General features: G+C 36.7%; 1 protein-coding gene across 1 annotated transcript in view; it reads left to right on the top strand.

Moving 5' to 3' along the window:
• The window catches only part of LOC145693619 (uncharacterized), a 127,869-nt gene that overhangs the window by 77,546 nt on the left and 22,920 nt on the right, over positions 1 to 27,403 (top strand). The window contains exons 14-18 of the mRNA XM_081769774.1: positions 1,587 to 1,800; positions 7,339 to 7,575; positions 12,299 to 12,413; positions 17,502 to 17,734; positions 22,931 to 23,039. Of these exons, the coding sequence (XP_081625900.1) occupies positions 1,587 to 1,800; positions 7,339 to 7,575; positions 12,299 to 12,413; positions 17,502 to 17,734; positions 22,931 to 23,039 (908 nt within the window). The remainder of the gene's footprint in view (positions 1 to 1,586; positions 1,801 to 7,338; positions 7,576 to 12,298; positions 12,414 to 17,501; positions 17,735 to 22,930; positions 23,040 to 27,403) is intronic.

Below are 27,403 nucleotides of genomic sequence, written 5' to 3'. Positions count from 1 at the left end.
GTTAATAATGTATGACTTACTTGTTTTATACAGATAATTACAAAGGAAAGCTGAGATGGTGATGGAAAATAAACTTTTCCTGTTTAAAATATATATAACGATAACATCATATATACCTGGGAAAGTGCATGCATTAAAGCACTTTCTGCCCAAGTATATATGATGTTATCGTTGTAATATTATTATCATAACCTTTTCTTTATGTAACTACCTTCATTAAATAATCAAAATGCATTCAAAAATAGTATTATCCTACTATTACCATTATTTTAAGTTCCGGAACAATATAACAGAATCCCGGCAAATGGTTTTGAACGCTTAATCAGTTCTGAATCAGCGTTCAGAACCATTTTCTGCGATCCTGTTATATTTAGATGCAACTCTCTCTTGTTTTTATAGTGTTTGATGAAGCCAATAAATTCAGTTAGTTGGCGAAACTGTCATGTAGTTATTATTTTAAAATAAACGTTTTGTTTTGTTCAGTGACTTGTTTCTCTAGTTCAAGTCTTTTAAGTGATGTAAGAATCTCTTGCTTTTGATCCTCATAGAAACGGGTTCAATTCTCAGTGAGAGTAGTGAGGGTACAGAATTTTCGAGGGAGACTTACCAACAGAACCAATTGGAAAGTTACGTGACATAACAGGTTACGTTCTCAAGTCTAACAATGCTTTGTGAGTCGGTAGCTCTGTTCATATAATAGCAGTTGAACATGTACGATCTTCCTGGTCATAGCCCTTCGTACGATATAGTGCGGTTTTTTTTTTTTTTTTTTTTTCAGGATATAAAATTTAATAAATACAAATTGAAAGGGAAAAGTCAACAGAGACGGAAAATCAAACTCCGACGTCCGGCTTGTCGTATCTGTGCGCTTACCAACACACTATATTGGAAGAGACGAATAGTGAAGTGGTTAACATATTAGCACAGTAAACCGGATAGCCAGACTCGACTCTCGATTCTGTCGCCTTTTTTTTCCCCTAGGATTTTTGTTGAATATAGTGAAGCTTATGTTTTGAACTATGTGGTGGGTATATGGTTAGCATACGCTTCTTCGATACAGAAGTCCAGGGTTCTATTTACGATGGGAGCTCATGGGGTTCGGATCCCACGTTAAGCTGTAGGTCCACGTCTCATATAGCCTTACTGCTAAAGGGACGCTAAACCGTAATCCAATCCCCTTATGCTTCTCATTTATAAATAGAATCTACATTCAGTGTAATGGAATAATGGAGTAGACCAGCGTTTCCCAAGCTTTCTTATGTCGCAGACCCCCTGTAGTGACTTTAATTCTCCACAGCCTCCAATTAAATAAAATATATATATATATATATATATATATATATATATATATATTTTTAAAAATGTATTTTACTGTCATAAAAATGAAGCGATCCATTTCAGTTGAAGACGAGATGCCTCAAATCTCATTTCATGAGCAACACTTCGAAAAATCATGATATTTACGACCTGACTGCAAACACGATAATATAAAGTTTAATAAAAATAAAATTTCCCGCGGACCACATATTGGGAAACGCTGGAGTAAAGTAATCGTCAACTATTGACTTTTTTATTTTTGTTCAAAGGACAAAATTGCAAGCTTTAAATATGGAGCAAGCATTGATAGTTGATGAACGAGATAGATTCCAGCAACAGTGTCAGGAATTAACAGCTTTTAAGGAAAGACTGCGGAAGCAGAACGAAGATTTGCTTTCACAAATTCAGAGAATGGAAACCAATCAACAAGAGCTTCTCCAACAACAGACGATCCAAATAAATATGTTGAAGAGAAGTTATCAAGTAAGTATCAAAATTTGAGTTCTTAAATATTTTTGTTATTGCTTTATTTAGTGATAATACGATTCGATGTACTTGTACCCTATCATAGGTATCTACGTGGTAACAAGGACCATAACAAGTATAAATGTAACTAATTTTTTTCTGCGCAGTGAAAATTATTTGGGGGGCGCGGTGGCTCAGTGGTAGAGCGTTCACCTCTGGTGCTTGGGTCCTGGGTTCAAACCTTGCTCCCGCCAAGTGAACTTTGTGGTGGACAAACACCGTGTGCGTCGGTTTTCTCGAGGTTCTCCCGTTTCCTCCCACTTTCTTCATTCCACCATTTCATTCATCTCTCATCATCACCGTCTCCTTTAGCCTAACTGGCATAAGTGTGGGACGTAAAACTCAAAAATTTCATTTTTTTTAATTATTTGTAAACGTAGAATCATTTCTACTAAAATTAGTACTATATGAAACTTATTCTGCACCCTGGTTCTCCAGTTGTATTTCATTCTATGCGAGATAAAAGCTGTCCCGTGAAACAACACAACTTTTGAAATGCCCGCCATTTTTTTTCTGGTAAGTTGGCAACACTGAGCGCTACACGATTTTCATTTGTTGGCTTTGTGGTTAGTAGTCACGGAGCACCAAATAACGCATGATTGTCTTCTATTTTCTATACAGGTAAAAATATGTAAATATTTTTAATTACTTAATTTCATAATAAATTTATTTGTTACATTATGCACTCAAAATTTGCGTTCTTTATGCTACACCCTTTAGATTAGGGTTGCCAGATTTTGTAACGAAAAACCGGGACACCAATTTCAGGCTATATATAGGGTCAGGGTTCCTACTCATGTGGTCAGAATCAATTAATTACCTGTCTTTTTTTTAGCATACTACTCTGAATTTTCCAGTTCATTATGTAAACAGTTAACACAAATTAAGCCACAAGGGATGTATAAAGAATGTGAAAAGGTAGCATAACAACAGCTGCCTGGCGACCCTTATTCCGAATTCCGATTTGTTGTGCTTAAAAGGTACTAAATATTTCGCCAATTACAATATACCCTCTCATTTATGACTGAGAGATATTTTTTCTTTGTTGCGTCTCATCTGAGTCAGAAACATTACTCTAAAAGAAAGACAAATTTAGTATTTAGCACGAAAAAAAAAATACATTTACAATAAATTCATATTGATAAACAAAAAAGTAAATCTCTTTAAAGACTTAACGTAGGCTGTCCACAAGTTTTAGGTGAGACATCCTAGTTCTTGCGAGCTGTTTTTTTTTAATAATCTGCAGAACGAAAACCGGGACGTCTGGCAACTATACTTTAGATGTATATACGTGAGGGGTGGACCATTTATCTCGAAATGCTCTTTAACTTTTAAACTAGTAAATTACAAAGCTGAAATATTGAATGAACGAAATATGGACAGGGAGAAATTGTTTAACGTGCTTTGCAGTACCACTGATTAACAGCGTTGCAAACCCAAAATAAAGTTGTATTTTTTTCCATATAGCAGTGCATCAGATTATTACGTATTTCAGACCTGTTATGTTAAGCGAAAACTAAACAATACTATATTTATTATTTAGAGGTACAAAATAATGACAGTACAATATGACAAACATCAAAGTTCGGGAAGCCTCAACAACAGTAATAAAGCAAGTGAAAAGTGAGTAATGGTATCCAAAGTACTTAAATATCGAGTATTATGTTTATGATATGACATATTTCGAATAAATACAAATAAAGTTACAAGGGACTGAATGTTTATTGTTTTCAAAGGACTTCATCTTGAAAAAGAACTGCTTACATAAATACGAGGGGCAATCGAAAAGTTTCCAAAATTTCGTAGTAACTATTTATTACCACGATGTACGTACACCTTCACTTAATCGCGTTTAAAATAGGTTCCTTGAGAACACGCACACTTATTCCACTGCTTCTGGCATTGCTGGAAAGAACCTGAAAGTCCTTTTTGGGTATGTTCCGAAGTTCAATCGTCGCGTTGGTTTGAATGTCGTCTACGGTGGCAAAATGTTTACATTTGAGGCAATTTTTGATCTTGAGGAAAAGCAAGAAATCCGCTGGTGCTAAATCCGGTTATTAGGGAGGCTGGTAGAGGAGAAGAATGTTCATTTTTGTGAGTTTTTTTTTATTATTATTATTTGCCACCGTAAAAGACATTCAAATCAACGCGATGGCTGAACTTCCTAAACAGGACTCTCAGCGTTCTTTCCAGCAATGGTAGGAGCGGTGGAAAAAGCGTGTGTGTTCTCAAAGAGCTTATTTTGAAGGCGATTAACTGAGTATCTATCTATATTATGGTAATAAATAGTTACTACGAAATTCCAGAAACTTTTTGACTGCCCCCTCGTATACCAGTTTCGTTCATATCAAAACGAAACCAAACTTCGTTTATCGATATCATAAATTGTTTGTGATACTATAGCATCTATAGTATAAAATGAAATGAAATCTTTGAGTTTTACGTCCCACGGTTATGCCGGTTAGGCTAAAGGAGACGCTGATGATGAGTAATGAATGAAATGGTGGAATGAATAAAGTGGGAGGAAACGGGAGAACCCCGAGGAAACCCACGCAGGCGGTATTTGTCCACCACAAAGTCCACTTGGCGGGGGCTGGGATCGAACCCGGGACCCCAAGCACCAGAGGTGAACGCTCTACCACTGAGCCACCGCGGCCCCCATCTATAGTATAGTTCGTAATATTCAATAATAAATATGGTGTTATAAGTCTTCATTTAATATGTAGATTTGAAATATGTAATATGAGCCATCTAATTCTTAACTATTATTCACTAGTCCAAGTTGATAACACTTATACATTATGTCAATGATAATTTTGAAACAACTGTGGCTTCCTATGAATTTCGGAAGATGATCGCCCTTAGATATATTGAATTGTCATAATTAAAGAGACGGTGTTTATAATAATTCATAATAGGTGAAAACTATCCAATACGGAATACATAATAAACCGTGATTATTTATTTATTTCAAAACAAAAATATTAGTTTGACATGTCGTCACCAGAGATTACGGTAATTTGATATTGCAGTGACATACAACAGAGAAAAACAGCTAACGGGTTTTCGTATGATGAGTGAAGAGTTGTTGACTTACATAATTTTGTTTATATTTTATAAATAAATATTTCTGTTACAATTGTACAATATTACATGAATAATTTCTCATGAAAATATTTAGAAGAGGTAGTTTTCTCTTGGAGTGTTTTCTTCGATACACATTCCCGGAAACGCCTACTATGCACAGAGCCGGATTTCCATGTTTTGCGCCCATGGGTCCTTGCGAAATTGCCGCCCCTAACCACACCAATCACATCTCTCTCCGAAACTTCCTTTCTCCTGGATCCAGTTCTTAAAATATCACTTTTACGTTTGCTACTAAATTATAATTATTACTATTATTAGTTATTACTGTTCTTATTTCTTATTACTCATTTTATGTAATTTTAATTCCTCATTTTAAAGTACTCATTTTAATTCCTATATCTGACCAGCCTTTTCAGCAGATCTACCAACAATTGATCAAACCACTATAATAACCAACTGACTTATGACAGTATTTGCTATGACTAATCTGCTACAATATTATTGTAGTCATGGCCATTAAAAAATGACTTTCGCTTATTTTATTGAGTCATTGATGAAATATGTATTTTCAATAGTTTTACCTTTTTTAATTTGCCGCCCCTCACAATTTGCCGCCGTGGTTTTGACTATGTACTCGCTTTACAGTAGACATTTTCTTATTCAACAAATGTATTTGTACAAAACAGTAAACTCAGTGACAGATAATTGTAATTTATTCCAATATATTAATTTTAATATATCAAGACGATCATTGCATGTAAGAATTTAGTATTTAACATAACGAGATCTCACATTACAAGCCACCAGGAGTCATTCATAGTTAGAGCTTGCAAAAATTTCAATCAGTTAGTTTCATCGTTCTGGATCTTGGCTTCTATTATTCTATCTCTGTATATTTGCGTATTCTCAAAAATAATGTTTTGAAGAGACATTAAGTAAGAAGTGTTATCTCTACAAGTTTGAACCTATACTAGAGAGGTCAGTTTTCATATTTCTCATTTTTTCATTATTTTTACTACTAATATTTTAATTTTGTTTTTATTATTTAACCGCTTAACTTATAATTTTCTTCGCAAAAGTCGTTTTTTGTACGTTGAAGGTAGAGGTACGTGAATGCAAACATTACTAAAACTGTCTAAACTTTAGGCACATGAAAATCACCGATTATAAAACCACGAGTATATTCGTTCGTAATAAAAGCAGATGTATCTTATTGTTGGTCTTACTTTTTTGAACAGTTGCGACATGAAGCGGCAACGAATCTTTTACAATGTTTTATTCAGTTAATTCAATTTATTTGAACTACAAGCTGATCAAAATTAAGATTTAAATTTTCCCGCAAGAAATATTAAAATTCCGAATATATACGTTTCACAATAAACATTACCAAATTACACTAACATCTTGAGAAAACGAAACAGTGGGGAAAATGAGTACAGGATAAGTAGATATTCCATTCAATCTACTACGAATTTTTGTATTCTTTTTGCCTCCCCTCCAAAAAAAAAAAAAAAAAAAAAAATCAAAGAGAAATAAGAGACAAATGATTTCTCAGTACAATGTAGATATGCTATTTGAGTTCCGTTATTTCGTCAATAACCATTGGCCTCCAATGCAATATATTAGCCGAAAATAGTTAAATGAATCTTACCCAAGGCCGCCGATCCTGGGGGGCCGGGGGACCTGGGCTCCTTCAAGGCTCATATGGGCCCCCCTAGTGTATTTATGAATATACAATATTTGACATAATTTGAATGCAATTTGTCTTAACATCCTCATATATACAACTTCTGCGTCTGAGTGCCTCCCCCCCCCCCCTCAAATCTACAGAGAAATCGGGACCCTTGATCTCACTCACATCTAGCGGACACCCATATACTCAGCTGCGTATGGCGAACGTAAGGAATCGCCGTTTAAATTTATATTCAGATTTTTTTTCTTTGCACGAATATATTCGTGATCATAAATTTAGGGGGAAAAACGTAATAATTCGTGGTTTTAAGTTAAGCGGTTAACGTGTATTTTTCCTTCTTTACATCTATTGTATAATCTTTTTTTCTTTCTTTCAATATATATATATATATATATATATCATATGTAATTATATGACTATACCTATGTTCCTCTGTAAATGGAGTTTGTCTCTGTAGATGACTATTATAAATAAATAATTTTGTTCGTATTTCGTAAATAAGCTTTTCCGTAATTATAGCAAGATTCAATTTAAGAAGTGAGAGCGAGAAAGTTTACTTCGGTGGCCTGTACCCTTTAATTTGTCTTTTTTTATCTACTAATATTCAATACAAGGAAACTATAAGGGCACATCTCAAGAACCACTTGTGATACATGGACCACAATGTGAGAAACACTGCAATAAAATATTACCAATTTATTTATTTATTATTTCAGACCCAAATGGATGAAATGAAGGAGCAGTATAAAAACGAAATCTCGTTGTTGAAACAAGAATTGCAAGAAGCAAAATTTAAACATTCCATTCCGAGAAAAGCAGACTTGGAAGAACCAATGCAACGGACTGAGATTGGCAAAACCACATCTGAAACCACGTGGACTGGATTCATTCCTGTGAAATCACCTTCAGAAGAAAAGCTAGAAATAACACTGCTAGAGAGGGAAGAAGGAGAGGTAAGACTCATTCAATTATATTTATATATATATATATATATATATATATATATATATATATATATATATATAAAATGGTTTAAAGGTCTTCAGTACGCTTTCCACCACTTTATTTATTTAATTATTATTGTCTCTACAAGTAAAGTGTTTTATCTGAAATATGAAGAGCTTTACCTGAAATATAAATATGATGAAGTAATTGTGTTTTAATCCAGTGGTTCTCAACCTAATTCCTTTCACGACCCCATTTTATCAGATCCTCTTGCCAGCGACTCCCTTTTAATTTCTGGTTTGTAATAAAGCTTGTATGGGATTTTTAATATACCTATTGCGAAGATCTCAGGATATGCACCTATTTCTATAATAGTAGAATCCATTTCTTGTAATAGTGGATACAGTAACTTCCCTAAAAGCGAATGGCTTAAAACTAAATTTGGTCAGTTCATTCATATTACAAATATCGAATCCGATCTGTCATACTGTTTCAGAATGAAGGCCGTTTGAAAATTTTAAAACTTCATAACTCCCTTAATTTTGGGTCATATGATAAAAAAATAAAGTGATTTTTAATTTTGGTTAAAAAAAAACTTGGACAGTTGTTAAAGAAGTTATTAAGTATTTTAAATGGCTTGATAATGTTCGTCACGAAGATTGAACCAGACGTTGCCGCACTAGTGAAATCACACCATGCTCAGGTAGCTCATTAGCTTTCAATTTTAATTGTATTTCAATATGCAGGTTTTGTTGTATTTGCATTTTTCTGGTATTTCAATGTGTAGTTCTCATTAGTTTCATATCGTACCTCTTTCATTTAAATTGATTTTTAAACAACTCTGTACCTGTTGAAAATGTTTAGTAGACCTATTTTTTGTAGTTTTAAACAGCTTGTATAGAAATAAAAATTTGCCTATTAGAACAAAATTCAAAATAATATTCAAAAATATTTCCCAGTATTAGATTCTAATTATATTTATCTCTTCCGCTTACCTTCGCAACCCCATGAAACCCTTTTACGCCCCCCCCCCCCCCCAGGTTGAAAAACCCTGTTTTAATCAGGCGTTTCAATGTACGCTGACACGTTTTTCGACGACTTTGAAAAGTTGCTATACTAGGTCCATACTCATATGTGAGGATACACAAACTCACTTTTTCAAACAAGTACACAAACAAACTCTGCTTCATGAAAAAGTACGATGCACAGTTGATTGGTTTATTATTGTTTTAAATTGGTTGTCCTTCCTTTAGGTAAATATTCAAATGAATTTCCTGGTAGTTGTAATTCATTTTTTAGTCAGTCGTAGAACTAAACATTAAATTTGTAAAGATTATGAAATCGACCTGGACTTGTCTTTTTTCATGCTGGGATAAGTTCAGAGCTCCTTCATGGCTAACCGATTAGCGTACGCGCCTTTGTCGTGGGAGACCCGGGTTTGATTCTCGGTGGAAACTCATGTGGTTCGGACTCCACGTTAATCAGTAGGTCTCGACTCATATAGCCTCGCTGCCGAAAGGGACGTTAAATTCAAAATCAACATCAACTAAGATAAGTTCAATTTCAGTTTCTTCACAATTTTTGTGTTCTACAAATGAAAATCCATGAATTAGGTATATGAATCCAAGAATTATGTATATGAAACATCTCCATAATACAAACAAACTTTTTTTTTTTTTTTTTTTTGTCCCGGCATAACTATTTGTATTACTACGAGCAAAACTTGCCATATTACGGACGCTCTCAAATACGGACACAATTTTTTTTCATTGCATTTTAATAACCCCTTCGTATAATGAACAGAAATTATTCTTACCTCTCAGTATTTAGCACAGAAAGTACACTCCACAAATACAGTGCTATAAACAGAAAATCCATTCCCCACAAAATGACTCTCCTATGTCAGTGACCTGCTACCAACACACAGAACGATAACAAGTTGAACTTGAAATTACTTTCTGATAGAAAACTCTAGAAAACTTTTAATGAGTGAAACAATCATGGAGAGTTAATTGTATGATTAAAAATTCTGTGCGAAACTATTACTCATTCCTAACAAATTCGCTCTTCTTTCTATTGAGGAATGGATCTTCCCTGCACTTTGAAAGATAAAGTCAAACGTCGTTTAACTTTACGATAAAGTTTTATCGAGTAATATTTCCGCTCTGAGCCTTTTTCGAAAATACCTTCAGTAATTCGAACATTCAGTACAGTATCTTAATGAAAGGAAGGAAACAACCGATTTAAACCTATTTTTACACACCAAATCCTCTGTAGATATAAATAATTAACAGAAAACGAAAAAGTGCATCACTGGACCGGGACTCGAACCGGTTAACGCATCGGCATCATACGCCGAATATCCCAATCCCAGGTTTGAGTCTAAATCCAGTCATACAGTATTTCACTCATTGTGTATTATTGAATTCGTACCTACAGAGTTTTTGGTGCATAAACATACATTTAAATCGGTCTTTTCATTAATATAATGATAACACAACCGTTAGCAATGTTCTTAACATAGACACTGGATTTGTCCAAGCGCAACAGCTAGGTTGTAGTATAAACCACATAATCTGAGTGGAAGAGCATCAAAGACTGAGAGAGTGAGTGGTTTTTCCGGGAGCGGACTAGGTAACGTAGTGGTTAGCGCATAGGCACGGTACACCAAAAATTCCGGGTTCAAGTTCCGGTTCAGTCATGCACTTTTTAAAGTTTATTGACAGTGCTTTCTTTACAGATGAAATACCATGTCGAAAGGGACATGATGTATTTTGGCAGTTCTATGGCCAGTCTCCACTAATATGGTTTGTAGTGCGTAGTAGGTTGTGTTCATGAGAACCTAACAGAAAAAAGAAACTGGTTTCGAGAAGATATTCATTACTGACCTTCAACTGACCTGTAAGATCGAAAAATAATCATTGTGTCATGGAGGAAATGTAGTGAAGGTGTTCTAGTACAAAAATAGCAACAAATTGTTATTATGACAATATGGCCTTGTGTCCATCTTGGATAAAGAAAAAACACAGCTTTCTTACAAGGCTGGCTAGAATATTTATTATAAAAATTAAACTAGAAAAGTAACGGTTTCGGAAATATAGTACTTCTTCCTGAGACTACACTCTCCAGACCACACACTACAACTGAAATCAGAAATAAAATTATATACAATAAAGAAAGGAGATCATTAGTTCTTTCCACCAAACAGGAATCACTACTAATTAAAAGTTCACTTTTCATTTAATAGCACTACCTCCCCCTCCCCCCCGGGGGGGCGAGTGTAACTGCCTATCACCTGACAAAAATTGATGAGTCACAACATAACAAACAACTATGAACTGATAATAGCCGGAAACAGCTTTCTAACAATAAAATTCGTGAAAACAAGACATTGGAAACACCTGCTTGAAATAAAGAGCTAAACAAATTCAAAAAATTATAAAGCTTGTGACCTTTTAAAAGCATAAACAAAATGCAGAAAACCATAAGTAAATAATAAAAACATAAAAATAAGTAAATAACAAAATAAATAAATAAAGATATATATATATATATATATATATATATATATATATATATATATATATATATATATATATATATATATATATATATATATATATATATAAAGAATACATAAATCAGATAAACATTATAGTGTCCTTATATTTTACCCCCCTTCTTTCTCCGTTCTTCCTTTTCAAAACGTCCTCCCACTCTTCATTAATACTATAACCACTATTCCATTTCATAGCTTTATCAGCTACCTCTTTCATCCTCTTAGCTTCTTTCCACTTCCTAACCAGTTGTCTCCACTTATACTCCACTACCGTTGCTCCTTCCCAGTTCACTTCATGGCCGGTTTCACTGACGTGCTTGAAAATAGCATTAGTGTCTCTCTTCAATCTGACATCATCTTTATGTTGCTTTAAACGTTCTTGCATCCTCCTCTTGGTTTCCCCTACAAACACCATATCGCACATCCCACACAGCACTTCATATATAACCCCCCTTTTACACGAATCCGCTGACGCTCTCATCTTCTTTTTTCTAATGATATCCAGTATCTTCATTCCGCCTTTCCTGTAAGTCTTAATACCTTCTCTCCTTAGAATGCTTCTGATCTTCTCTGTGATCACCCCTGCACTTTCAATGCCGTGCCATCCTTTCTTCTTGCCCTCTTTCTTCTCTTCCTCTTCTCTCTCGCTTTTCTTCCTTCTCTTCCTACTCTTTTTCCTGTCCTCGTCACCGTAACCATTCCCTTTAAGCTGTTCCCATAGCCTTTTGATCTTCCTCCATATTTATCATCCTAATCCTCTCGTCCATATTCCTAATGAAACAAATTGTCATCATAGATGTCTGATGTACTGCAGTTCGCGATCGAATTTTACATTGAATTTCTCTGATTTTGTGTACCAATTCCGATACGGTACCACTTAAATAAAATGGTGTTATATATGTATAATAAAATCACACAAGTATAAAATTTTCGTGAACATATCTTGATATATTCTTCGAGTTACATTGCTCCAGAAAATGACTTTGCTCCATTTTCCTCTTCTGTTAGTGACGTTGATTTTTGGTACCTATTTTATTAAGACCTTTGTTTTAATATGTTTGATTGGATACAGTTTGACTGTACTTTAGTTTTGAAACATGATGTGTATGATATATTTAAAGTAACAAAGTGTAGTAAATTTGAATTCATTAATACTTAATTTATTTTTGAAGGGCTCGGAAAGTGTGGAATCTGCCAGTCCATATTCAACCAATGTTACAGGAAGGCCTAAAGATTTTGTGCCTCTAGATCAGTTGCTCGCATCACCGTCCGTGCCTGAGGAAACTGGTAAGCACGTGTTTTTCTTCTTTCTTTTTTCTATTATCTTAGAAACTAATAAGAGTAACAATTTCTACAATACTATTAGTATATTTGACGGGGGAGGGGAGGGAGGATATCCGAAGACGAGACATACAGAAGGTTATTCGCTTTATATCCGATCACTTTTTACGGGTATTCATCTTAAGAGATACCGTGCCACCACCACCAATGGTGTTCTATTCTATCCCACTCCTTCCTGCGAGCTTTCCATAGACCATGAAGGATTCGCGGGCGGCGATGTTAAACACGTAGTTTCAACAGTCGAAATGCGCAAAAATCCACTGGACTGATGTCTGGGCTTTTCACAGAAATGTCATCAAACGGAATGACAGGAATTCCTAATTTCCCTGCCATTTCCTGATAAAAACGTAGTGATGTTCTGGCGGTACGACTCGAATCTTTGTCCATATGGATCATCACCATTCCATACAATTGTGGGATGTCTCTCCTATAGATAGATGTCAGATAGATTCTTGAAAGTATCTTGCATTCACCTGCACGTTTTTGCTCATCTTGCTTATTATCAACTTTCCGAATCCCGTATCAACCATAAAACCACAAGAGAAAATTTCCCTGTTGCTGCGGCCTTGCCGTCTCAATGTTACTGTATGTGATTGCCCGAATGTGACTACCAGCAGTGAAATGGGCGTATGATTCATCCATTGTGACAACTTTCTTTCATTTGGAACTCGCCAGATACTTTTCATATAGTTTCCTGGGATTTGTTTTGCCTTGGACAATATGATGCGGTAGCAGGTGATGTACACGGGGCTTCCGTACACACTTCAACTTGACATGCTTATGAATTATTTTGTTCACAGATGACGGTGCGAGGTGGAATCTGTGGTCTATATCACATTGCGTCCGGAGATTTTCTTGACACCAATCGATGGGTCTTCCTTAGTACTGTGGATGTCACTTTGCTTGCAGCCCTTCTCCTAATGGTTTCCGTGGGTGGACGTTTCGCAAAGGAGAGCCGGTTGTGTATAACGAGTCACAATAGCTTTGCAGTAGTAGTCACCCATTCTCTCGACACTGTTTCATAATGTGTACGTACGAAAACTTAGCATGAAAAAGGGCCATTACGTAATCCTTCCAGTACCAGTTGATTTTCGACGCCATTTGATAACACTCACGCACCTGCAAGGTCAGACACAACACTGCTCCCGCCAGCAACTCCATAGTTTCAGTTTGATACGCAAGGTGGCAGCACCGAATCGAAAATGGTCGGATATACAGCAAACAATCTTCTATATACCAGTCGATAGGCATCATTGATATGAATAAAATGGTAGAGGTGAGTGTAAATTCTTACAGTTTTCGTGAAAATCAGATATTTTTTTAATCATAAAATTTATCCTGTGTAATAACCTCACCGCTTATTAAGGGTGGCTGTCCGTTGTTTGCTATGTGTGTGTTCTCTTCCATCAGTTGACAGTTGACTCCATCAAAGCTCGACCTTCGGGTGTTATTATACTAAACAGCACTCAGATACCGAGGAATATCAGCAAGAATTTGTAGCGTTGCTAGAAGAGTACCGGATTTTAATTTAGATTATACTGACGGTTCGAAAAGTAGTAATTCTGTTGGCTATGTCTTCGTCACATACGAAGATACAGATGGTGATCAGAAAAATGAAAATACCTGTAGTTGGCAACACGTCAGATGTATGGGTTGGCAGTGGTGTCATGGCGCCCGCAGCGCCGGACCGCTGGTGGTGGTGTGTTAGGTCGGTCTCCATACTACGTCAGGCGCAGTGAAACAGCAGTGTCCAGTGGCTGCAGCAGACGGAGGTAGTGTAAAATGGGAGACCTCTCAGATTTTCAAAGAGGGCAAATTGTTGGTGCTCGGTTATTTGGAGTGAGTGTGACGGCAGTGACTACTGTGTTAGGTGTCGCGTGGGACAGTGTCGAAGGTGATGACGGCCTACACAACACACGGGAAAACCACATCGGGGAAGCGGAACAGTGGGCGGAAGAAAATCATGAGTGACAGGTCACGCCGGGTATTAAAGCGCATTGTCACGCAGAACCGTCGTGCCACTGCGGAGCAAGTGACGGAGGAACTCAATCAGCACCTCCCCCACCCTGTTTCGACAATCACAGTCCGCCGCGAATTACATGACATGAACTTACGGGGTTGTGTTGCATGGGCCAAACCGCTCATCAGGAACCATAACGCTTTCGCACGCCGCAAATGGTGCCGCGACCATGCAACTTGGACCGTTGAGGACTGGAAACGTGTGATATGGTCGGATGAGTCATCCTTCACCCTATTCCCAACCACGGGCCGTGTTTATGTGTGAAGAACGCCCAAAGAAGCTTATGATCTGCAGTGTCTCCGCCCAACTGTGAAACATGGCGGCGGCTCGGTGATGCTATGGGCCGCAATATCATGGTTTTCGTTGGGTCCTGTAGTCACACTTAGCGGACGAATCACTGCCAACGATTATGTCGCAATTTTAGGAGACCACTTGCATCCTATGGTTCGGATGTTGTTCCCGAACAATTACGCCATCTTCCAGGGATGATAATGCACCCATTCACACAGCTGGCGATTTTGCAGCGTGGTTTGAGGAACATCGGGATGAAGTTCAACACCTCCCCTGGCCCGCCCAATCCCCAGATTTCAACATAATTGAACATCTGTGGTCCGTCTTGGAAACACGACTCCGGCGACGATTTCCACCTCCATCCTCTCTCACAGAACTGACCGATGCCCTGCACGAGGAATGGTGTAAAATTCCACTTGCTACCATTCACGACCTCTATGCCTCCATCCCACGTCGCATCAAGGCTGTTCTGAAGGCAAAAGGTGGCCCGACACCATATTAATCTGGTAAATTGCAATTTCGTTCAGATGTTTCCATTTTTCTGATCACCATCTGTAGTTCGGAATTTAGTCTGCATTGCCCGTGTTCAGTATTAACTTCTGAATTAACAACAGTTAAGCTTTTCCTTGGTCATGCACTTCAGGTTTCGCTACGGTACGTATTTATCTGCACTGACTCTTCAAAGTGTTATTATAAGCCTGTAGAATGTCTTTACTAAACACATCCTAGTGGAAAACATTTTTGTGAAATACCATCAGTTACAGCAACAAGGCTGTGTCAGCAACTGAAAACATCGCATTACCAGGGGTTGCACTGGAGCACTCCCTTCCGTACTCTGATCCTTGTAGTTGTTTTCTCCAACGGATACGCTCCCGGTGCCAAGCTAATTTGATCCAGGCTAACGAAGATAAATTTCACCCAGTAAAATCTATTTTGGCCAATTGGCAAACGTCGTCGCGTACCAACCGTCGAGATGAAGTGATCCTGACACGCTTGCGTATCGGACACTCTCATGTCACACATTGGTATTTATGCGTGGCGCTAATTCTAATTGTCCGTATTGTAAAGATCATGTTGTCCCACTAAGTATTTGGCACATTCTTGCAGAATATTCAGAATACTCAAACTTAACCCTACGTACACCAAGGGTTTACGCGTAACACCGCACACAGAAAGAGGGTTAAAAAGCCATTATTTTCTGTCCCAGAAAATGAAATATTCTCTATTTTGTGCCTTCAATTGTCTTAGTTTATAATTAATACAAAAATGAAATCTGTTCTCTGATATTGAGCATTGCAGTTGGATAAGGATAATAATGCAAAATGGTTTGGGAGGTGCATTGCACTTACAGGATTTTCATGGAAAACACTTACAGGATGTGTAGAGTTCTAGTCCGGATAGACATTTTTAGTAGGCTAAGCACACGGAAAGAATCTCCCACCATCAAGTTCAGTAATTTACACAAGAAATATGGGTAGGCCAACGAACAAAGTGAACGCCGTCTGCTGGATTTAACATTTCACCATTCTTTCCTAGTTACGGGAACAAAAACTCCAAATATTAATTATTGCAATATTTTGCTAGGTAAAGTCTTGAAATAATAATTCCGAGATTTAAACCCTTCACCTTTCATTATAAAAAATAAAGTATTATAACAGTTTCTACAAATTTCTTGTAGATCTCTAAGTGTTTCCAGAGTTCAATAAAGTCCTCGGCATACACAAGTGGCCTCGGAATAAAAGTTCAGTTGTCTTTAGCTCCTAATGGCCTTACACAAGTATCGTGAATAACTCCTTTGCTTATAGCAGCCTGAGAGACAATTAAAGGAATTCTCCGTAGCTCATAGCAGCCCCCGGAAAAATGTGATTAAAGGATACCTTCTTTGCTCATAGTAGCTTCAGAAGAGTGTTTTTAAGGGAATTCTCCATAGCCTATGGCGGCCCCAGAAGATGATGTTGACAGATGAGTGATCAGCTAGCTGTCAACTGATAATTTCCTCCTGACGTCAGCATCTTATAGGCGTCTTCTTGAACCTGGAGGTGTGTTCTTCCTAAGACACTTACTGTTGTTTATGAGCGTAAAACTATGTGTTTGTAGTAAAGACGTGAGCTTATCATGTGTGCGGGAATGGAACCTTACAGTATTTTTACTTAGTTCTCAGAGTCGTCATATAAACAGCAAAATGAATATCGAAAAATTATTTAATTAAGTAAATATCAGTGACTAGTCCTGTTTTTTGTCTTTTGAAGCTATATTCATCAAATCCCTACTAATTATCAAGCTACCTTATTTTTGTGTTTATTCCATTAGTACGTTGTACACGTATATCGACTTAAATAATTGAGTTGGTCATTGTTAAAATAGGATATTTGCCATTTAAACAAAGGCCGATTTCATTCTACTTCACAACACAAACATGAAGGCACTAAGCGGAGATATAGCTCTCAAGCCTCAGGAAGTTCATGAACACAGTATAAAGATGGGAGAAGTAAAGAAAAGTACTTGGGTGAGGGGAATCGGTCATGTTTCACTGTCAACCATTTTCAATATTAAATAGTGAACACAACTGTATCTCTCTGCCTGTACTGTACTTTTACGTGTATCCCCTTTCTACTCCTTCGACGAACATTCGAGATCTGAAAGCTGTCTATTAAGCACTTCCAGTGTGTTTCTGTTCCAAATTATATAAGCCCCTTTTATTTTATTTTTTCGTTTATTTGCAGCTGTAGAAAGTGATGCATCGACAGCTGAGATGGAAAGACTGAACAGCCGCCTTAGTATTGCTGAGTGTCGCAATCGTCATTTGACTAGTCTTCTGAGTGAAGCAGAATCTGATGTCGCTCGACTCTCTCAGTTGAATGAGGTTTTGAAGGAGGAAATCCGACGGCAGCAGAGGAACGAGGAGAGAGAACAGCATGCACAAAACTTCGAATACTTGAAGAATGTTGTACTTAAAGTAAGTACCGTAATTGTTAAAGGATTATACGAAATAACTTTTTTTTCCTTCTGGCTAACCGATTTTTTGCTATTCGATGCACAGTAGGTCTACTGATTATTTTGCACCGCGTGTAACAGTCATATGAAATTTTTACACCATGAAATTTATTATGTTAAGCTAATTATGAAGGAAGCAAGAATAAGTAAAGGAGTAAGGGAAGGATGTGGACTTTCACCTCTCCTGTTCAACATCTATATAGAAGAGGCTGTGAAAAAATTCTTTGAGAAAAACGAGAAAGGCGTAAAAGTAAATGGCTTGGTTTTCAGCACAATAAGATTTGCTGATGACATAGCGTTGATAGCGGAGAACGAAAAGAATTTGCAGGAAGCACTTTCAAACTTGAACGACCAACTCGAAAAAACATGCAAAATGAAGAAATAAGAAGAAAACGAAAGTGATAAAAAGTGCACAAGAACAGGACAGGAAGGAGCAAACGTATGGCTAGATGGAGAGAAAATCGAAGACGTTAAGACGTTTCCCTATTTAGGAAGTCTAATATCCTCGGACGGAAGAAGTGAAAAAGATGTAAGTTCCAGAATAGTACAAGCTAAACAAGCGTTCAATAGGAAAAGAGGACTGCTAACATCAAGAAATGTGTCGTTGAACGTTCGTAAACGGTTTATTAAGACTCTGGTATGGAGTGTGGTGCTTTACGGATCAGAGACGTAAACATTGAGAAAAGCTGAAATATCTGAGCTGGAAGCATTTGAAATGTGGTGTTGGCGCAGAATGCTGAGTATATAATGGACCGAAAGGAAAAGGAGTGAAGACATACTAAAGGAAGCTAATGAATGATGACAGATCATGAAGAAAATAGGAAAAAGATGAAACATCATGCTTGGCCATCTTATTTGGCACTCCGATTGGATCACCGTGTTGATTGAGAGAAGACAGAAGGAAAACCAGGAAGAGGAAGGCCAGGGATAGAATATCTAGATACAGTTACGAAGAAGTGACCTTATCAAAGTATAAAACAGCTCTTCCAAAGGAGAGAAAAGTTTTAAGATTTGCATGTTGCCCACCAACCTATGGTTGAGGTGAACAAGAAGAAGTCAAAACTAAATTTTCTGGTATTCAAAATATTATTAGTTTCTATGTAGGTGTATAATTGTATGATTTTGCACAATTTTGTATTGGGTTATAACAAAGGTTATCGCACGTTAGGTGAAATTGAAAGATAATATTCGCATATGAGTGTATATACGAGGGTCACTACGAAAGTTTTGAGATACGCACTGTTGTGGCACAGTATTTGAATTCCAACAATTGAGTTCGGTAGTGGTATCCAGAGCAAAGAAGCGAAGCAAGTTTCAACTCGCCTCGCTTATCGGCGTGGCCGTATCGCCTTCACTTGTTTGTTGATGTGAGCAGTATTCGGCTGTCTAGAATGGAGCTCAAAAGGGAACATTTTCGGGCAATGATACTTTAAGATTTCAAAAGTGGTTTGAACGAGACACAAAGCATTGACCGTTTGCAGGGGGCATTTGGGGGCCTTGCTCCTTCCCGTGCTACAATTTTTCGGTCGTTTGGTGAATTCAGAAGAGGCCGAACATCGCTTAAAGATGAAGAGAGAGCTGGACGTCCGGCAACAGCTGTGTCAAATGAAAACACTGCCGCTGTGGAACAAATGATTTGAGAAAATCCTCGAACAACTTTCAAGGACATTGAATCTACAGTGAACATTGGATCGCCAGCAGTAACAAAAATTCTTCATGATCATCTTTGGCTCAGGAAGGTTTTATCTCGTTGGGTCCCTCACATTTTGACTGAACAGCAGAAGCGCATGCGTGTGGAATGGTGTGAAGAAATGATTGCAAGATACGATGGAGGCAATTTTCGATGCGTCCCTGACATTGTTACTGGTAATGAGACTTGGAACTATCAATTTGACCCTGAAAATAAACGCCAGTCTACAGTTTGGATCTTTCCAGACGAAAATCCACCCACGAAAGTGAAGCAACCGCGAAGTGTGGGGAAGAAGATGGTCGCTACTTTCTTCTCCAAATCTGGCCATGTTGCAACTGTTCCACTTGAAGAACAAAGGACTGTTACCGCTCAGTGATACACCACTGTTTGCCTTACAAAAGTGTTCCAGAAGCTTCGGGAATGGCGTCCAAGAACTGAATTGCGTGGGTTCCTGTTTCATCATGACAACGCGTCCGCACACACGACCAACATCACAATTCAGTTTTTAGAATCTACGGAGGTCAAATTTATGACTCATCCGCCGTATAGCCCTGACCTGGCCCCGTGTGATTTTTTTCTGTTCCCCAGGATCAAAGATCGCATGCGTGAGAAGAGATTTTGCAGCCCTGAAGAAACTGTATTGGCTTACGAGAATGAACTTTCAATACTTGAAGAAAAAGACTGGCGACACTGCTTTCAAAAGTGGTTTTCGAGAATGCAAAAGTGTGTGCAGTGTAATGGTGAATTCTTTGAGAAAATGTAAGTGTTAAATTGATTTTAAGTATGTAAGTTATTTCACATCTCAAAACTTTCGTAGTGACCCTCGTATATATATATATATATATATATATATATATATATATATATATATATATATATGAGTAATAACTAGTTACAGCTATATTTAAAAAAATATATTATTATTGAATTAAAACAATGTCATATTATTTATAACAATTGGATGCCAGGGTTTTTCAACAATATAATAATTTCTATAGTAATAGAGTAAGGTGCCGATGTGAGATAAGTATAGTGAAACTAGAAATTTGGTATGGTTAATATCTCTTTTTTGTCTATTTTAATTTTCTTATATCAGTTTTGTTTTGTTGAGAAATAAGTGGTTTTATTGAGAATGTAGGTGAAAAATCAACAATGAGGACAAAGTTATCTTTTGATTGAATTAATTTAAAATGGTTAATACTGGTTTTTATGTATTCTAAATTAAATAACTGAAATACAAGGTGGCTCAGGAAAACGGGGAATTTTTGAATCGAGAATTAACAACACTGTATGGTCAGCGTTTGTTTGGGATGATATAAGGAAACATTGAGAAGACTTCGCCATACAAGAACGAAGCATTAAAGTTGTGCGGAACGTGTGTTCGCTGTGAAAGCATTTCATAAGAACGGTGACAGTTTGTGGCCTCCGAGACCCGCTGAACTCAGTGTGTGCGATTTCTCTCCGTGGCGAATCTATGGGGACATCTCGAAAGCCAAAAGCATAGTACACGTCCTGCAAACATCGTTGAACTGAAACTGAGAGTTAAAGAAGGACTGACTGGCGTTCCTCAAGACGTAATAAACTGAGCATTCTAGCGAATTTCCGAAACATACTCGTATCATAAAGTGTATGCCGAGTTGGGCAAGTCTTTGCGATATCGTCCTCAAGAAGTAAAGTGATATGTAAGTGCCATAGCTAATCTCATTGTTAGTGGTATACTCTCTACATGCATCTGAATCATTAAATGTATTCTTTCCTGTGATAAGTGCATTTTACGTCAGTTAAAATTTCCCTGTTTTCCTGCGCCACCCTGTACTATAGCTGACTACAACAACAAATCTAGTGTCTCAGCAAACTCCAAGAATCAGTAGTATATTTGGAATGGGTTTACCGACCTAGATATAATTTTTTGTAACACTGTATATATACAGGGTGGTAGGTAACTCCACCGACAAACTTTGGGAGGCGATTCCTTATACGAAATGAAAGAAAAAAGTTCTAGTAAACATGGCCCGAAAAATGCCTCCTTTCAGAGTTATGATCCATTGAAAATTCGAAAAATCATTTTTCAAGACTCCCTAACTTAGAAACTATAGGACCTATCCCAAGTGGATTACACAGGAACTAGTATGTTCTCTATCGAAATATCCATGTTTTACCATCTTCCGTTAACGGTGAAAGGAACTGTGAAAAGGAAGTTGAAGTATAGGGATATTCCTTTAAGTACTAATGGTGCGTTCGTTTCGCTGGTACCGGTGAATTCTGAAACATGGATATTTAAATAGAGCGTATATCAGTTCCTGTGTAATTCCTTAAACCGCTTGGGATAGGCACTATAGTTTCTAAGCCAGGATGTTTTGAAACGTGATATATATATGTCTTTGATTTTCCTTATAGCACACTCCAAAACAAACTTGAAAAATAATGGGAACAACACATCATGCTCGACGTGTAAGGTCGTGGGCAAGGATTTTTGTACTCGGACTTTATGTTGGGATTCATTTAAATACATCTTAATTAATCTGACTAGTTTTTTCTGCATTCCACATTTTGTAAGAATGTTATACATGGTTGTGTTATTCTCCCAAGTTAGATATGGTCTAGTGTGAGCCTTGCTGGCTGTTTGCAGATAGACGGGAACGAATTTCCGAGGAAAATGGATTAATGGTATTAAATACATGAAAGAACTTGTCAAATAAAATAGCAATGCATGAAAGCTCAGAAAAAAAAATATTCAGTCAGTGCTATAACTTGTAAGATTTGACAGATTTCAATCAGTATATTGCAAGTTTCCTATTTATTCCTTCTGAACGAAAATAGAAGACAATTAAATACCAGCATGGAACAGACAGATGCTAGAATGAAACAAATGACGCAAGTGTTAAATACCAGCATGAAACAGACAGATGCTAGAATGAAACAAATGACGCAAGTGTTAAATACCAGCATGGAACAGACAGATGCTAGAATGAAACAAATGACGCAAGTGTTAAATACCAACATGGAACAAACATATGCTAAAAATGGACCAATTAAATACCAAACTGGAACAGATGGGTGTTAAAATGGAACAAATCCTTCAGTTTTGAGTTTGTAAGCAGTTTAGTTAATGCATGGACCTGCGGTTTAAGGTAGAATGCAGACTACCCTAATGCGCTCAACGCTCTCATACCAGAAACTGAACCTAGAATCATGCATACTGAGAGCGCACGCACTAGCCCCTAGACTAGCGAAGAGAGCTGGTGGCTTCTAAGACTTTATTCTAATGTTATATATTATTTTCACGCTTATAAAAATATCAATTTCCCACGCTGTGTATGTCATGAAGAAGATAGTTTTAATTGAATTTCTAGTACATAAATGTGGCTTTGACAACCTGTCTATGATATGGTTTAATTAATTTAAACAGTACATTTCAGTAACTTCATTATTGTTAATAATAGTTCTGTGTGTTTCTTGTCTTTGTAGTTTGTTACTTTACAAGGTGGCGACGAAAAGTCACGACTAGTTCCTGTTTTAAACACCATTTTGAAATTGACTCCTGAGGAGACAAATCAACTGAATATGATCGCCAAAGGTAAGCTGAGAATATTCTTTCTCTTCAATAATTTTTTCATGAAATGAACATCTGCCAAGACTACTGTAACTCAGTGGTAATTAGAGAGAAGCCTCATTCGTAATTACTTCTTGAGCAAACACCGATTTTATTTATTTTGTTTATCGTATTCTCGCGTGTATAACCCACATGGATTCAAAAATTAAAGGTGCTAATGATAGCAAAACCTATACGTGCTAAAAGTAAAGGTCTATACAGTGTAGAATTGTCTGCCTCCGATTAACTGAGTATCGAAATTCATTAGATAGTATTTAGTACGGTTGTTGGTACTTTTAAGAACTTATTTGTGGTAAAATAAAGCTCTGTGTGGTTGTATAGAAGAACTGCTTGCCATTTAATTAAGTGGAAATATTTAGTATGGTTGTTGGGGTTCTGTATATTTGTAGAAGAATTGCCTGCCATTCAGTTACGTAGGAGTATTCAGTAGGGTTGTAGGTACTTTTAGAGAGAACCTGTTCTTGTTCTATGCACGGTAGAAGAATTACCCGCCGTTTATTTAACTGGGAGAAGGTATTACTGTTGTTAATCCTTTCAGGAACCTATGTTCATGCTAAATTTAAAGTTCTGTGCATATGTAGAAGAACTGTCTGCAATTCATTTAACTTGAAGTATTTGGAAAGAAGAACCTATTCATGCTAAATTAATAGTTCTGTACATGTATAGAACTGCTTTAGAAACATTTTTATAAACATAACTAACTCTATGGCCTATGGAGTTCATACCACCCGGAAGTTCAATACCGCATTCACAAAAGCTCCATTGACTTCTGTTCCTAACCAACTGGATCCAGTTTCTACTTTGTATTTCTATTTCTACAAGAGCCATCTTAATATTGTCCTCCCATCTCCGCATTGAGTTTCCAGTTACAATTTTGGAAGCGTTTCTATTTTCTTCCATTCTAGCTACACAACCTGCCCACCTGTTAGGTAATCTGTATAAGTTATGCAGTTCCCCGTTATGAAGTTTTCGCCATTCTCCATTCTTGTCCGTCTTTTGCCCGAATATTCGCCTTAGGATTTTTAGTTCAAATAATTTCAGCCTGCGTTCTTCTTTGAAAGTAAACGACCCTGTTTCGCAACTGTACAATAGAACAAGCATAATCATCGTTTTATATATTGTAGGCTTCAAATTTTTCGAAAGGATTCGCGAAGACAGAAGTTGTTAGACTGAATAATAACACACATTTTTTGCTTTCAGTCGACATTTAACTTTGTGGATATGATTTTGGTCTGTTAATGATAATCCTAGATATTTGAAAGCATCCATTTTGTTGCAAGTATTACTTGATACTTTGACGTATCCATAATTTACAGTATTATTTCATAATTTGCAGTATTTACTTCCAAACCTGTCCCCACAGGCGTTTAATAAAACCTGTTCATTTCAAGTGTCCTCATATCATCATCTCCTGTTAGATTTACATCATCAGCATACACCGTATCCTGGTGAGGTCCGTTCAGCTCCAGGCCCTGGTTACTATCTTTGATTTTCCAGAACAAAGGAAAATAATAGTGGAGATATATTTCCTTGATTCAGGCCATTCTTGACGTGAAAGCTCGTTTACAATTATTTTCCTACTCGAACTTTACTTGGGATTTATTTAAATACATCTTAATATATCTTACTTGCTTTTTCTATATTTCAAATTCAGTAAGTATGTTATCCAATGTTTTCCTCCTAATAGACTCGTAGGCCTTTCTAAAGTAGAGATGCAAGGGCTCGGAAAAAAACCGGCTTTTTTGGAAAAAAAACTCGGTTTTTTCTGCTTCGCTTTTTTGCTTGGGAAATTTTGGGCTTTTTTCAAAATACTGCTTTAAATTGATAAAACAGACTTTGTATCGCTTCTCTATAACACAAAAAAACGTTTAATTAGTGGTTGATGCTGATAATAATATAAAACATCGAAAATAAACTATGAATTTCGAAAAGATATTTCAAACAATTTTTCTTCAACATATTTACATTATGAATTCCATAGGATTAACCAATGTATATAATAAGAATTTTTTAACCTTCTATATACAAAAGTAAGCAGAGTTGGCAAGAACCAAGGTTGTTTTTGAAAATGCCAAAAACCTGTTTTTTGGGGATGTTTAAACCAGGCTTTTTTGGTTTAAACCAGGCTTTTTTGATTTAGATTTTTTGCTTTATGTATTTATATTACATATTCACAGAAATAAGTTTGTTTCGCCTTGGTGTTATTATGCAACAGCGGGGTTATGCCTGAAGAACTCCCATAAGCTTAAAGAAGTCCGGTCAGTAAATTTCTTAAGTTGAGAATCTCCCGCCCTAGCCATTGGGAAAATCCCATCATTACTTGAAATGTAAGACAATAACGGGAAAATCCTTTTATTGTTTTGCATGTAAAATTTAAAGGTCAACGTACCATAATCAGTACGCTAAAACTGAGGTGTTAAATTACAAATTTAGTACGTAGATATCATTGAAACTCCAATCCAAGCTAATGTTGGAAGCTACGTAGGCAATCGATAAATTTTGCCAATTTCTATCAATATATTTAAGCAATCTTGGCTTCTTTATAAAACAACAGGCATTTAGGCATGCAGAAATATACAATTTGGTTTGTTTCGTGTGTTTAGGCTTAACATCCTTACGAAATACCGAGGTTATCAAGGAGAAGACTTTCGCTTAAACTGACATCCGAACCGCTACTTGGGTTACACATGAAAGGTTTGTGGTTCGACCGAGAATTGAACATGGGACGCCTTGATTAAAAGGTGAAAGGGAAATAAAACTATTGCAGGTGGTTTGATATCTGGAAACGTCACCATGAAGTTCACACGATTCGCATTTTTCATTCTTTTTATTTTTGTGGTTTAAACCGGTTATTAAAAAAAAGTTGGTGTAAACCAGCCAACCCTAAAAGTAAACACTTCTTTTAAAAGAATACACAAATAACTAGCAAAATAGTATGTAGTATTTTTACTTCAAAATATTCCATACCCTCTTTTTGAAACAAAATAAAATTAAAATAAAACATAAGAGAAATACTTAGATTTATATGATACACTTAAAGACTGCACATCTAGAGCTTTTGGTTCTGTATATTCTTGAAATTCTACAGTTAAGTTTTATAGAACCACCATCACAGTTTACCCAATCCTCAAGTTTTCTGAATTTTTAACAAGAGGGATTCAACATATAATTACGGAACTCCCCCCCCCCCAAAAAAAAAAGGACTACGGAATATATTTTAGTTAAGCTAAATATAACTGCACAACAAACATGACTGAGTGATTAGCTTTTGCGCTTCTATCGGGAAGTCTGGGATTCAACCAGCATTCGACCATTCTGACAAAGCTTTTCTTCATTCCATCTGTGAATGTAGAAATAGTGCGTGTACTGTGAGTTGGGCGACTTCCTTTCTTATTGTTTTTAAATCGTTATTATTACTAATTACCAGCAGTGACGGTTTTGCGAAGGTTAGAGGGGCGGTCTTCCGGACTGAAGCCCGTTCCCCAAAGTTACGGATTGTCTGCAACAAACGAAATATCTATTATTTATGCCTTTACTCATAAACTTTAAGCTCCCGTCAAATAAAAATTACGCTCCAAAAATATTCAAATAATAATAATAATAATAATAATAATAATAATAATAATAATAATCCTGAATATGCCATCCTTACATAATGTAAGGATATCTTAGTTTCCTAGTTTAAATCTTAAATATCTTAGTTTAAAATGCTTTCTTCTGTACTTATTTGAGCAACCATGTAGGAGGGGGTACGACTTTTTATTTTGCCCCTCTCATTTCAGTACCCTTCCAACAGAAAGTAATTTTTGATAAGCAGGACAGACAAAATGAATAAGAAATATATTTACAGCATCCTCTCCCCTTTCATGATTGGAATATCACGTAATATTTTTTATTCTACGAAAGATGACCCTGTGCGGTTAGGGGTAGGTAACTAAAAAAAATACCTAATATATAGCGCCCCTTGATTGTAATATTACCGCTTCTTTATTTGTACGAGGGAGCCCCTACACAATCAAGGATGACAAAAATAATAGGAAGAGTGTCTATTGATTCCAGTGGTGGATCCAGCACCAACTCCTGGGGAGGGGAGGGGAAGTGAAACATTCTTTTGATGATGTGAAGCTGTCACAAATTACCACTTAACTAAACTAAACAATAGTGGGGGGAACCGGAACCCAGTCAGTTTAAATTGATGTAAAAGTTTAATTTTTGGCTTCATATTAAAGTTTTGGTTTCAAATGAGAATTTCAGTCCAAGTGGTCAATGATCAAATCTCGTGGGGCTCTTCAGTGTAGGCTAATACGGCCCCCTTATGAGAAAAGGCA

This window comes from Thermobia domestica, chromosome 8, assembly GCF_964235325.1.
Source record: "Thermobia domestica chromosome 8, izTheDome1.hap1.1, whole genome shotgun sequence".
Classification (NCBI taxonomy): domain Eukaryota; kingdom Metazoa; phylum Arthropoda; class Insecta; order Zygentoma; family Lepismatidae; genus Thermobia; species Thermobia domestica.
Note: the sequence above shows the minus strand (reverse complement) of the source record. Positions and strands in the feature narration are given on the sequence as shown.